General features: G+C 37.5%; 1 protein-coding gene across 1 annotated transcript in view; it reads left to right on the forward strand.

Moving 5' to 3' along the window:
• MYO3B (myosin IIIB) overlaps positions 1-14,859 on the forward strand; it is a 243,282-nt gene that overhangs the window by 147,178 nt on the left and 81,245 nt on the right. Inside the window, exons 22-25 of the mRNA XM_088145192.1 lie at positions 2,301-2,380; positions 4,465-4,485; positions 8,546-8,623; positions 9,039-9,244. Coding sequence (XP_088001318.1) covers positions 2,301-2,380; positions 4,465-4,485; positions 8,546-8,623; positions 9,039-9,244 — 385 coding nt within the window. The remainder of the gene's footprint in view (positions 1-2,300; positions 2,381-4,464; positions 4,486-8,545; positions 8,624-9,038; positions 9,245-14,859) is intronic.

The raw sequence follows: 14,859 nt of genomic DNA on the forward strand, positions 1-14,859 counted from the left end.
TAAAACTTTCAATAAAATTACATTAAAAAAAAGAAAAACTGCACGTACTGTAATAAAGTACTGCAAAAATGACAGTGAGGTAAAGATACTGTATAATGTGCATAGGGAGAAAAAAGATAGCTATACAGAATGTAGTCAAAGACAGCACAGAACAGTTAAGATTAAAACAGAAAATGCAGAGGAATTCTTGATAGATATTTAAAAAACATTTGGATGAGGATGAAGATAGCCTTCAGCACAATTGATTAAATCTTTGGGATGAAACTGAAATGAGATGCTAGAAGGAATATTTTAGAGATTTATATAGGAATGATTATGATATGTTGAAAAGTAGAACTGAATGCTATTAATTTTGGTGTATAAGAAACAAATTAGTAAAAAAAAAGCAGTTGTAAATGCTTTGAGAAGGTTGAAAAATGGTAAGGCTGTAGGTATAAATGGTGCAACTAGGAACACGTGAAAATATTAATGAGCTTATGTGCCTATGGACTAGCTATGCAATTTAACTTTTTTGTGAAGACTACATCTGTACTTGACAGTTGAAAGAATATTGTTGCTATGCTGTTACACAAAGGAAAAATCAATATTGGGGGGAAAAAATTGTTAAATGTGGCTAGGCAAATCTTTTGCAAAATTCTACTTGAAAGAGTATGAGAAGTGACCATGAGCAAAATATGGAAGTGCAGTGTGGCTTTATGCTGGGCATGGAATGGGCAGACCAGTTTTTTTTCCCCTTCTTCAGGTGGTTATTGAGACATGTATGAATGTGAGAAAGCTACTACAGAGATTTTCAAACCATGTTCTGCAGAGCCCTAGGGTTTCATGAGAACTTGAGGGGGTTCTATGAGAGATTAAGAGGGGGGAAAAAAGGTTCATTCCAGAGCAGTTTTTCTAAATTGCAGTGGAAAGGGCAGGACTTGTCAGCTGACATTCAGAAGCTTCATACACCCAGGGGCATTTGCGCTTAGGATAACTCATCCTTTTGCCCCTTGATCAGATTCTAGGACATTTTTCTTAACTAACAAGTTCTGCAGTCTGAAAAAGATTGAAAACCTCTGGTCTACTACACATTTGTTGATTTATAAAGAACATATGATAAAGTGAATAGGCTTGAAATAAGGAATGCATTCATATATTCAAACTGTATTAATAAAAGATCACTGTTATGGCTCAAACCAAAATGGGGCAATAATATGACAAGCTCATACAGTATGTATAAGTTTCCACTCATCCCTTTTACTCTTCCAAAATACCAAAGTTAAGAGCCAGCCCTTTTAAAACATTTTCTGGAGTGAAAAATTCAGTTGAATATATTTAATCTTAACATCATAAGAAATGTAATTAATATTCTTTAATACACTTAGCTGTTGATTTGTCAATATGACATATTCAAACTCTTTATTCAAGAGTTCTTGCAAATAGCCAATATCTACTTTACTGATACACTGAAGTAAAGATTGATTGAAATAAAGATACTTTACTAATGCTATTTAATACTCTAGACAGAATCATCTAAAGCATGTGCCATTAATGATAGTAATGAGGGGGTTTCAGATGCTGCAAATCCATCTGGGCCAAATTTAATTGGTATATGGAAGCAGCCATAATTTACAAGGATAGAACGGCCTGGAAGTATGATGAATGGAATTGGTATAAACTAAATTCAGTTAGATTTCCTTTTCTCTTAGCTCCTGTCTTTAATTTTTTTGCCCACTCCTTCTCACTGTTTTCAATGCTTTGCATATTATTTACTCCAGATTTTCATGGGTATAGTATTGGTCTTGTTTTTCTTGCTCTTAACACCCATGTTTTTAAGATCCTTCCCTAGAAACCTGCAGACAGTCCTTATTTTGCAAGTCCAGAGGGCTAGATAATTATTGTACATAGGAAGCAAAATATGCCCTTGAATATGCTTACAGAGGTGGGTGCAAAGGCTGTCCTATAAAGGACATCTTGGAGGCTGGGGATGGAGTTGCCTGTGGATGCAATTCTAATTCCATTTGCAAAGATTGGTTTAATTTGAAAACTCAATGAGAGCATGCTTCTAGGCTCTAGAAAAGTATCCTAGTGTTCATGTTGCTGTTACTTATATTACTTGCCTGACTTTCTGATTTTCATGGTCTTTTTGCCCAGTGGCAAACCACTTCCATATTGTTGCCAAGAAAGCAACACAAATGTGTCATGTGGTCACCAGGAGTTGAGTTCCACTTGAGGGAGACTTTCCTTTTTTTATAATTGTTTTTAATCTTCACTGCTTTCTCCTTCTGTCTTTCTTATTCTGTCTCTCCCTTTTGAAACAGGTAACTTGGCTCAGGCAAGGGCAAGAGTAACAGCTGCATCCAGATCTTTACCTCCACAGCTTGGTTCAGGTCGAATTAAGGTCAGTACACACCTAAACTTTGTCTTTATATTTAAAAAAAGGTCTGAAATATATTAGAGAGGCTGAAATGCTTTCTTGCGATTCATATTCACTTAGAATTCTTTTTGGAAGCCATTGACTTGTAACATTCTAAGTATTTAATTTTGTTTAATTATTTTTCACTTGTTACTATTATTAAAAAGAGTTCTTGCTTATTTTTTCTTTCTATAGGAGAATCATCTTGATTATCATTATCTTTCTTTTTATTTACTATCTTTTTTCCTTGCTTTTCCTTTTCCTTTCTCTTCCATAGAAAAATTAACATATAATCTCCCTCTTGGGAATGATGCATTAATACTGTAGTGATCAAACATGAGCTTTTAGGCATTTCCCCTCCTAACCACAGCACTGTCACAAACTAGCTGAATGTTATCAATAGTGGAGGATTGAATATGCTTGACATAGGTCAGATTTCTGTTCTTACGTTATATCAGACATTTGGCAGAAACTAAAGGATTGCCCTTTAGTTTTTGAGATTTCTTCATAACATATAGTTTAACATTCTCTTCATTTTTTTTTTTATACTCAGATTTGGTGAATTTGGTAGACAGTACTCAACCGAAGTGTGTTAAGAATCCCAAGACCATCCAATTATTTAATTGAATTAGAAATTACATAAGTCTTTTTCCTTTAACCCTTGGTAAACATAGACATGACACCATGCTATCAGTTTCTCCTCCTCCTCCCCCCAATCCTTGAATTCTCAGAAATGGAAGTCACCAAAGTTGAGAAACACAGTTCTACTGTAGGTGGAGTGTTACTTGTGTTATCAATAAAAACAAAACAAATGTTCCATCTTTTCCTTACAAACAAAGGACAATGATGGTTGCTTCCTCTGTCAGATTAAATGAAGGATGTAGGGTAACTGCATGCTGGAACATCTAAAAGCACTTACAAGATAATGATATTTCTTCCAGTTAGTTCCATTGAACAATACCAAGAAAGCAAGAGAACTAAACACAGAGCTGCTACTTTTGCTGGCAACTCTGTGATTTCTGCTGTGTTTAATTTCACCCTAACACTTTTCTTTTTCAGAGCTATATTCTTTCTCCAGTATTAATATGTAGGCTCATGCATAAAAATGTGGCTTGACAAAGTGAAAGATTGGAATTAAACAACGACATAAAATAATACAAAGGCTGGAGCGTCTTTGAATCAGTATCTTTCTTTGGATGTTTAGTACAAGAAACAAAGTGCTGTCATCCGTGGTTCCCTTTCCCCAGTGAAAGGAGTTTTCCTCCTTTCGGAAGAATGTTTGATATTACACCTACTCCCCTTTCCTAAATAACCTTTCCCTTGTGCCATCTCTGCACAAGGGTCCCTAACTCTCTGGAGAAGATTTAGAGTGGCACAAGTGGACTGCAAAGAGAGGGCAAATTAATGAAAATCAAGTCTTTCAGTTAGCAGAGACCTCCATTGAAACAAAAATCCTTAGGATGGAGAAGTAACTGTAGGTGTATAGTCTTAAAAGTAAACCATATAGTCTTTAGCCAAAAGGGACCAGTCTTCCTGATTGCTGGCATCTGGGGATTAAAAGAACCTGAGAGGATAATATGTAACAATTATTATAATGCACAAATATCACCAGTCTCTCAGGATTCAGCACTGGAATTCTATCCCCTCTCTCCTCTGGAGAAAAAGTTTGCACATTTCTGCTTAAAAATATCTTCCCCACTTCTTTCCCATAAGATTTGAATTTGGAAGGTTCCTTGGTTATGTGACCTACATTTCTCATTGCCCATGCTGGTGCAACATTTCTTTCCTTTTGCCTTACATGGGACTTTTCTGTCACCACTAAAAATGTCTTCCTGAGGGTTTCTTTTAACATATTCATTTGAAAACCATTTTGCTGTGTGAGGAAGAAACAGCAACTGTTCTCAGTTTTGAAAAAGAAGGGTTTTTTTACTCGCCCCCCCCCCCCTTCTCCCCTCTCTGTGGCTGCCTGTCTCTCTCCTGGCACCATATCAAACGGTCTGATCTTAAATCCACTCCCACTCTTGTAATTCTCCTGAGCATTTCTTTCTTCTCCTTTCTGTTTTGCATGCACTCCTAAGTATCTCCTCAAGGTAAGGCAAAATAGGCATTCCTATTCTGAGATCAGCCATCTTTTCTATGCCTCTGTTGGTAGCCCCTTTGAGAATATTGGCCTGGATCAGATGTGACTTAGGAAACAGGATGTGAAGTGGTGACCTCTGGGCTTAATGCAGGTGCTGAAAGTGCTGCACAAGGGGTTCACATGTTCTTAGATTAATACATAAGTGCCACCTGTTCACAGCAGATGGCAAACTACCACAATGTGTGGGTGTGTGCTAAAATATTTCTAAGCACCATGTGAACAGGGACCAGATTGTTTTCTTTCATTTCATTTGGATGATGCAGTGAAACAAAGCTGCATTTGATTGGCAACTACTAGGGAAGGGGTTTTTTTCCCATTCACAAAGTCCGATGCATTTATTTATTTTTAATTTAGAACAGCTGTAGTGTTAGCATAATGAAGACATGTAACAAACAATGCTCTTGCTATTGCATGTATTTGTTTGGAGGATGAAGCACTTTAAAGGTTTTTATTTAAAAAAGTGACAATTTGACAGGAAGAACCAACTAATGACATGGAGTAATAAAAACTACTCCAAAAATAAACAAACAAACAAACAAATAAATAAATAAAAGGAAATAAAAATGTTAATGCTCAGGGACAAGGCAATGTGGGGAGAGGATAGATGTCTGTCCATATTATTTATTCCTGCTATGATCCATCACACATTATAAATCATTATAATGGTCTACATCTCTGAATCTTATGGGGGGACAAGTTTTTAAACCACACTCTAAATTACAAAGTGGCATATCATTCCTTTTACTTCCAGATTGTGAGCATTGTGTCCTATGTTGCCAAACAACACTAACTATGAACCAGGATACGATATCAGTAGGCTTGAGGATACCCTGAGATATTTTTTATAAAGACCCCCCTCCAAAAAAAAAAACCCTGAAGAGAAAAACCCTAAAGGAATGGGGACCCAAGATAGTTCAGTGAAACACAAACATTCTAAAGTGGCCACAGAACATTGTCTTTGAGCTGGAGTGGACTAGAGTGCTTAGAATACCTTATCCTGAGACATTTGCTTCTAGGCCTCACTTGTTTTATATAATTGTATCATAGATAAATGGATATTGCATTTGTTGTTATGTCTGATATAGGTTCTGACAACGAGCCAATTCAGATTATCCTTTTTTCCTCTGATGCACATATAACATGTGCATAATAACATAGATCTGATCAAGGTGTCAGATACCCAAGTACTGTACACCACTGCTTGGCAGCAACACAGTACATAAATACATATGTATGTGCATGTCTACATAAAACTCCCCCTACTATTTAAATGAGATAGATTACCGGGTTTTGTTACTTGAAGAGAGTTTCTTTTATTGAGTAAATGAACTCAGGGACAAAAAAAAAAAAATCACATCTGTCTACATCTTCTATTTTTTTTTTTTTTAAGTCAAGCTCAGATTCTGGGGTTGGTGGATATGTTCATATAATTTTCTTGGCCACAGTGGCATACCAAGGGCAGGGAGTGGAGGTGGTCCACCCCAGGTGCATTGTCTGGCAACTTGGGGACAAAGAGTAGGCCATCCGTAGGGTCAGCGGTGGGTGTGGAGTCAGGTTGCTGCTGCCAGCACACTGCTCAGCTTTTGGCAGTGGGGACATGGTGCAGCTGCAATAGAGCAGGGGGTTGTTAAAGAATGATCTGGTCAAGGTGCCAGATACCCCAGCACACCACTGCTTGGCAGCAATACCAAAGTAATTTCCCATTACTTTCTTCTTGTTTTTTGACTTCTAGGCTAGTTTACAGCAAGGGGTGTCCACAGGGACAGAGTCAAAAATGTTGAGATGGGGGCCACAACCATGCAATCAAAGCCCTGCCCTTTTTGCATGTGAAAAAGGGCTGGATCTTTGATCACATGGTTGTGGCCCCCAGCTGGAGTTGTTTGTTCCCCCTCCCTGAGGACCTTCCTTTTTACAGATTTCCTGATGGTCTCATATCCAAGTACTAACCCATACTGATCTGCTTAGCTTTTTCAAGATCAGCAAAGGTGGGCTTGCTGCTATTATCTACTATGAAGTACCTTATATAGGTGCATGTATCAATTAAAGAGTGATCTATTTTGATGAAAGATTGTATCAGGATAATTATTTCAGGTTTTAATTTTATTTGTTTAACAATTTATATAGCTGCTTATCTCACAATACAGTGACTCTAGGTAGTGAACAAGGATTAAAACCCAAACAAAAGCACACTATAAATAACAACCCAAACCAACAAAATAAACATAAACGTATGTGCAAGGTCTGAAAACATTCCACTTCTAGTCATAGGACTGGAACCAAGCAGTTCAGCCAACAGGGCTCACTAAACCTCCCACCCCAAAGCCCGGGGAACCACCAGGTCTTTAATGCCTTACAAAAAGCTAACAGGGCGCACACCACCTGGATCTCTGTTTCATAGGGCAGGTGCTGCAACAGAGATTAATGAAGAAGAATGAAAGAAAAGAGATTAATGCAGAAGAGAGAAAGATTGAGAGAACTTCAAATGCATAGTGTCAGCCGTACTAGGTAGACCAGACAGGAAACACGACCAGATGAGCTAATTCTACTTTATTGTAAAACTACATTAACAGAATCTTGCAAGTCTGAAAGTACAATTCTCCTGCTGTCTCCTTTACAGCCCAAGAAACTAGGGAGGATCCCTTCTGAGCCTCTTGACCTGCCCACTATCCAGCTGCGAGCTATGCTGTCTCTTATCTGAATGCTTCCTAGGCAGCATCTCTTTGCCCCATCTCCCAAGGTCTTTCCCACATACCATTACTCATAGCCATAGTCGAGGCACATTCACTTGCAACCCCAGGCTTGGTTCTGTACATGCCAACTTTTCTGTTGAGTAGCAAAATCAATTAACTTTTGCCTCTCCTACAGTGCAAAAGGAATCTCTGCAAACACCGGGGGGGGGGGGGGCGTTCTGCTGAGGCTTGAGGTGTGCATTCCCCATTGGTAGGACCTCCACCTTCTGGGTATGTTCTTTAGCATTACACAAACTTTTGAAATTACTGTGGAACACAGCACAAATTAAGCAGGCTGTCTGGGTGCTTGCTGATTTCTGCTGCTAGTTGGAGGGAGCACTTGTTAGTTTACTCAGTTCTTGGTGTTTCTAGGAAGGGATGGTAACAGCTATTAGAGTCATTTGAAAATGATTGTGTGGGTTTGGGAAGTGTAAAAAATGAGTGAAAATGCTCTCAGCTTACATATGAATTGTAAAACAAATATAAAAGAAGAAAATGATTTAGCTCTTTAATAACTATAGCAATGTTGTCAATAACAGCAACATCCACAGTTGGGCAAAGCTTGTATTAGGACCAACTAAGTGGCACAAAGCAATGTACATTTTCAAAATATTGACCATTTATCCTGACAAATCAGGTAAAAGTTTAGAACCATATCACACATACTTTAAAAGAGAAAATACTTCCATCATACTGGAGAAGAATAAATAGAATTATAACTATATATTATCAAGCGATTTGCCTATCTAGCTGAGTTTTCTCTATTTCAGATGGGTGAGACTATCCAAGTCTTGATTGCAGGAGTTTCTCAGCAGCTAATTGGGACCTTCTACATTAACTGCATTGATCTATGCTCTCTTTTGTACTACCTTCCAATTTTATCCTGAATTCTGAAAAAAAAATGTTACAAATTCGTCATCACACTAAAATTGGTGATCTCCAAGAACTGTGAGGAGTGTGAAGACAGTCATTGAGACACACCTCTCTGTCTCCTTATACATGATGTGATGACATTAAGGCCCCCAACTTCCCTCCAAATTGCTCTCAGACACTGAGAGATCAGAGACACATGAAAATGAGGTACTACACATTGTGGTAGTTGCCAACCAGGTGATTTTTCTTGAAGTAAGAAACTTTTCTCGACATTCACAGCTCAAGACAGATGCACAGTCTTTGATGATGCAATGAATGGATGGAAATAATGTTGCAAAGCATATATTGAATATTAAGCACAGTAACAGATAGCTCAAGACTTTTTACTTCTCTGATTTTTGTGTCCAGGTTGACACCATGGAAATTATGAGGCATCCTGAGGAAACCACCAACATGAAGAGACAAACTGTGGCTTCCTATTTCAGGGTAGGAAATTGAAATTGTAGTCCTATAATTTCACTGCTTTCCCAACATCTCATTTAAATAATATTGGCAATACGCCTGGCACTGTGCTGAACATACACAAGCCCTGCCAGAAGGGATTCCTTTAGATGGACAAGGCAGGGATGAATGAACTTGTCAGCAAATGGCTTAATTATTTTAGTAGAACTGAGGAGAGACAGAAGTCAAAGGAAAACTATTAAGGTAAGGCTTGTCTGGCAATGAAAAACTGGGTGAGAAGAGGGCAGATTTCAAAGGGATTCAAACATATTTTCAAGTCTCTTACATCTTATTAGAACAGATGTTTAGATATAGGTAGGAGAAGGATGCCTAGAATTTCATTCCCTTCAAAGAAAATAGTGCTGTTGAGCTATATTTTATCTTGCTTTACTTTTCTTAGTATTCTCTGATGGATCTGTTGTCTAAAATGGTGATTGGGCAACCTCACTTCGTTCGCTGTATTAAGCCCAATGATGACCGAGAGGCATTGAAATTTTCTCAAGAGAGAGTCTTAGTGCAGCTACGCTATACTGGCATTTTAGAGACTGTCAACATACGTCAGCAAGGATATTCTCATCGCATTCATTTTGATGAGTTTGTGAAAAGGTAAGCTATTTCATGTTCTATACTAAACAATTACCCTTAAAAATGGCTTTTAATAGGATTGGAGGCAAAATTGTACAGAGCCAGTTCACCAATTCCTAGACTATAGCAATTCAGAAAACAGATAGGGATGGAATTACGTTGATACGCAGTTAAGCGAAGGTAACATTTAAAAATAATTTCCTCCTCTTTTATAATGTTAAAACATCATAGTTTTAGGAGGTTGTGATTTAAAAAAAAAAAAAAAACCAAAACCAAAAAATCTATATTTGACAATTCCACAAATGGCAAGACAGAAATATTGGAAAGTGGGGGGCAAAATCATTAAAAATTTCAGGATAGGTTAAATTTATCAGTTGTATGACTTGCTTTGAGTAGGTCAGCTTTGTCTTTTATTAGAAGATTTGGCAGATTTGTTACCAAGATTCTTTCCCAGTATGCTGAGAGCATTTTGATGAGTTGAGCAAATCTCCCAGTGACTTTATGGGGGGGGGGCATTCATGTAGTTTTCCTGGATAATAGAGAATATTAGAGATTAATAGAGAATTGGTTGCCACTGCCTTCTTCTAGGATGTCTTCTCAAATTTTCAAGCTAGTCCTGCTGTTCCATGGAGGTATTCCATTGAACTACTAATCGGGTTCATTTCTACTTTTTCTAAAAAATAATTGATATTGCATATAAAATGTAGAAAGACTTAACAGAAACTAAATAAACAGAATGGGTGGAGGGGGAAAGAAAAGAAAAAAAACTATACACACACAAACACATTTTTAAACAACAGGCTAAATCTTGACAACCTTAGCAGTATTGGTGAGATTTTTCTCTGTTCAGTATGAAATAGATGAGAGTCAATGCCTTTCATTAGTCCAAGATTTAAAATGCGTAGTTACAGAATCTTTCCACTGAAGGAAAACCACTTTTAGCTGCAAGCCATATTTATAGATTCAGTTTTTCATAGATCACTACATTCCAAATTTTTGGTATAAAGTTCATCCTTACAGTAACATTCTTGAATCTTCTTTCTCTTCCCAATTCCATATTAACATACTTACTTAAGGTAAAAGGAAACAACCATGGAGCAGTCCCAAAGCATAGGTGTCAATGTTCCCTCCACCATTTTACACTTCCGTCATACTGAAGTTGACATTTAACTCTTAATAAATATCCTCTAAGGTATCCAGTACACTTGGAAAAAAATATTTTGTTGAATTGGATGTAATTTAAGACAAAAGATGCATATGTAACATTCTTTAAAACCTTAACCCGCTGATACGACAGGATATTCCAACTCCCAATTTTCATGCAAATTACTGGTGTCTATCTTCATAATACTCTTCAACTGATCAGTTTAACCACAAGCTTGAAGATTTGTTTAATTATCAAGGACAGATAGAGTCAGACAGGTAATGTCACCTGCAGAGAATTTAATGGGTCAGAAGATAGATAATTGAAGGACTTCTCAAGAGACATTCAGTGATAATAATCTAGAGGGCTACCATCCATCAGTACATTTATATATTTACAGACCAATTATAATTCTCAAATACATTGGCTGGCAAAAGTTAGGATGAGGTGGAGGAAACCTGTTTCTGGCGACAGGAATTCTACCAGCTCAGAGGGTTGTATCTGCTCAGAGAATGCTATTTAGGTGTAAAGATAATATCAGTGGAAGGTCCCAAGATATAGCATTTTAGGGATGAGGTATAGATGGTTTTGGATTTGCCAGTTCCAAAGACTTTTGGATCCCTGAGAGGACTTGGGGTCAGGCCTCCAGCTCCACTAGTCTAGATCTAACATGCTTAATCTCCTTCCATTGAATGCCAGGATTTTTAACAAAAATAAAAGCAACAGCAAATTGACAGGGAAAAATAGATATCCCCACCCACTTGTTCTTACATGGCTCTTTTTATATTTCAACTGGGGGATTCATTTACATGTACATGCAAATGTATGTAGTACATAGACCCAAATGTATATGCATATACATAAGCAGTCATAGTTTGACTTTGTGTCTGCAGCTCATGGTGGCATATATGGTTTATGTGCAACAATTTTTTAAGCTAGCCTAAAGGACAGTGGCTGGACCATAATTATCCAATGAGCTTCTGGTTGAGTTAAACTTAAAAACAGGTATTCTTCAATTTCACTTTGATATTCTATCATGATATACTATTGCTATTTAATGTCTGTGACCTGATTTTAATTTTAAACAATTGTATATTTTATTTTATTTTATTTTATTCTTATAGAATTCTTTATAGAATATGTGAAATTATATATATCTGGAACCATTTATAGATTATATGTTGAATTTTACTCCTATTGCATATGCTTCAGTATAAGGAATATATAAAAACATTTCAGAAAAACAGTCCAGACACTAAATGGAATGGTACTTCTTCCTATTTCTTTTTAAATAGGCAAGTATAAACAAGAGTTTCAAAATGTCAGTAAATCTAAGGATATCAAAGATTTTTCTAAGCCAATGAGTTCATATTTTGATCCATTTGAGCAACTTAGCAACAAAATAAATGAAGCAGCATTTTCCCCTTGATGTTATTTAATGAATAAGTATACTTCTTATGAATAGGCATACTCCTTATCTCTGATAGCTGCTGTTTTGTAAACCTTTGGGAGGAAAGATGAGTACAGAGCACTCAAAGACAGGAAACAGACAATTAGGCTGAGGTAAATAAAAGTTAAACTTTTGTTTGATGCTTTGTCTGTCTGGTTTTCATGTGGCATGGGGCTATTTTATGTGGCAAGTCTGAAAGTTACTTTAGAAACACAAAGCTTAATTGCTACTAATTCAAAATACTTAAGATAAAAATTAAACTTGTGTTTGGGCTCAACCTTGGAACCTCCTTTCAGTGGCATGATTCAACCTTAGAGAGTTTGGTTTTTCTAAAGACAATGTGTACCTGAGCATATTCAAGTATAATTTATATAATGACTAAGTCCCTGAGATTAGGCACCATCTTAAGACATCCTAGTCATACAATTAGATTTCTTGTTCCCTGGACCGGCTTTATTGTTGGGTGGAACAAGGCAACAGGTATTGTGTGACAAAAAACTACAAGTTGTTGGAGGGGAGGACTGTGAGTGCACTGTGACCTTTTCTATGCCCCTCAGCTAAACTGATGACCTCAACTCTGGTAGAAGATACCATCTATAGCGTTGAAGTAAGAGTCAACTGCCGGGGCAATCAGCATCCTTAAATAGAACAGGAAACTTACTGCCTTCTCTTTTGCCTCAGACACCAGAGTGTCTTGGAGCAGGCCAACTTTTCCCCGTTATCCACGATAAAGCATCATAGAAGAAAGTCTGAAAGATCAGTTCCACGAATTTGTAATGTAGTCATTTGCGCATCAGAAATAATTTATTTTGGTATTATGTTTCTGATCTGTAACTAGTTTTCTCTAAACCACGTATATAATATCTTAGGATAATGCATTATGCAAATACAGTGCAATACAATTGCATTATGCAAAACAGTACGGAACAGCTCAGAGAAATGAAAACATACTATTAAATATAAAGAGTCCTGGGACACCTTAAAGACTTTTCAAATGTATTATGGTATACATTCCTGTGTGTTAGAATTGATTTAGAAGCTGTGCAGCTGTGGTCTGCTGGCCAGAATGGTCCCTGCGAGAAGTTCTTGTGCAGCCTACCATAGATCTTCTTGCTGCCTCTGCTGCGGCTGCTTCTGAATCCCCCCCTCTACCTTAGCTGCCAAACGCTTGCTGCAGAACACAGTGAGAGAGGATGCCCTGCCTTGTATGCCTTCTCCATCACGACTCTTCTCCTGACAGCCTGTTTGGATGGTAGGGAGCTGAGCTCTTATGAGCTTTTCCCTTCATTTGAATCTTGCGTCTTCTATCCTGCCCAGATATAGTTTCAACTTTCAGGAAGGAGAGATTTAAATTATGTCATCTTTGTGAATTGAGTTTGGAATAGGAGAGAGTGCATGCAACTATAGATTTGTATGTCAGTGTTGTACACCCGGAACATATTAGTTTGCCCACCACCCATTGGTTCATGAACCTGATCTTTATTTCACATTCTGCTGAGGAAGAGGCTCAACCTCTTTCCAGTCATTAAGGCCAAGCAAGACTTTATAACCATAAGGAATACATGGCTGCTTATTTTGGCACCTTGCTTTACCAGGATCTCTGTGCAGAAGGTTCTACACCATTCGTACTGATTTTGTCCTTCCCTCTATATGACAAATGTGGAAATTGAGGATTTGGGGCCAGCATTCAAGGTGTTGGATGAAAGTGGAACATGTGATTTATTTCACAAAGTCGAAAACTAATCAGTAGAGAATGGGGATTCTTCCTTCTCTATGTCAGTGAAGGGTTTTGGTATTAAACTTTCAAGTAATGTCATACTGCTTGGGTTTTATTCCCTCAAATAAGCTGACATTTTGCAAGTGCCAGAGATCCCCCAAATGATAAGAGAACAGAGCTCTCCAGCTGCATAGCTGCTCTAGAAATAGATGCAATATATTAAGGTAATACATACGTGACTCTGGGCAGCTTACAAAATTAGTATACTGGATGTTATTCTAATTCTTCAATGTTGAATGTGTACCATTATTCTATAGGGCTATAAATTTGAATTTGAAATTTGGAAAGGTGGCAGCAAATTAGAGGGACACTATTCTCTAAAAATAGAATAAATCCTGTGGATTTCTTTAAGTGAGGGCTAGATAGCCCAAATGCTGTTTTGGGGTCCTTAACATGAATATAATTGAGTACTAAACAACTGTCACATCGTTTTTGTCTAATGTTGTTAGACAAGCGTAATGGAGATATATTGTGGTCCATATTTTACAGTTCCTTTTCTGCAGCTGTTCCTAAGGCATTGTTCTCAAAAAAAAAGATTGTTAAAACATTTTAAAAATGCACTTACCATATTAAAGAATAAGACCCATTAAATGCAGTGAGACTTATCATCACATAAACCCATGTAGGATGGTGAGTTAAATCATCTATTCCTGCCTAGTTCAGCATCATTTATAATTTTGTTTCTGTAAGTATTCTACAAGGGTAACATATATTCAGCTAAATATGCAAACGGACCCTTCCTTCCCTCCTTCCCTCCTTCCCTCCTTCCCTCCTTCCCTCCTTCCCTCCTTCCTCACAAATATTTATTTTGTAAGTGGAAACAGTACTGAAAACAAAAACATTTTTTTTTACAACACCATCGCATTTTCAGAAGCAGTTTGTTATGGATTAGATCCCCATTTCCTGTTTCATTCTGGTGAAAATGGAAATAGAGGCACTCAGATTTGCATTCCTCCCTTTATTTGTTAATGCTAATGAGACTCATACAAGTGCATCAGGACAAGTCCCATAGCTTTGATCTTGGCTTAAATTGCCCTGGCTTGTGAAATCTCTCAGAAGGGCCATTTATTATAGAACTGAGTGCATATCTTGTGCTGAATTACACTATTCATATGCAAGCAAGTATGTTAAGAGAACATTTACATGATGACAGGTCCATGAAATTTGCTGGGGGAGGGGGGAGGAGCAGTGCTACTGGCAGCTGCTGCAGACTCAGGATTTGTGGGGTGGGATAAAGTGATAGGGGAAAACACATAGCGTAGCAT

This window comes from Python bivittatus, unplaced genomic scaffold (genome assembly GCF_059951505.1).
Source record: "Python bivittatus isolate LINGU-HERP-01145 unplaced genomic scaffold, Pbiv_v1 ctg000480_np1212, whole genome shotgun sequence".
Lineage (NCBI taxonomy): Eukaryota > Metazoa > Chordata > Lepidosauria > Squamata > Pythonidae > Python > Python bivittatus.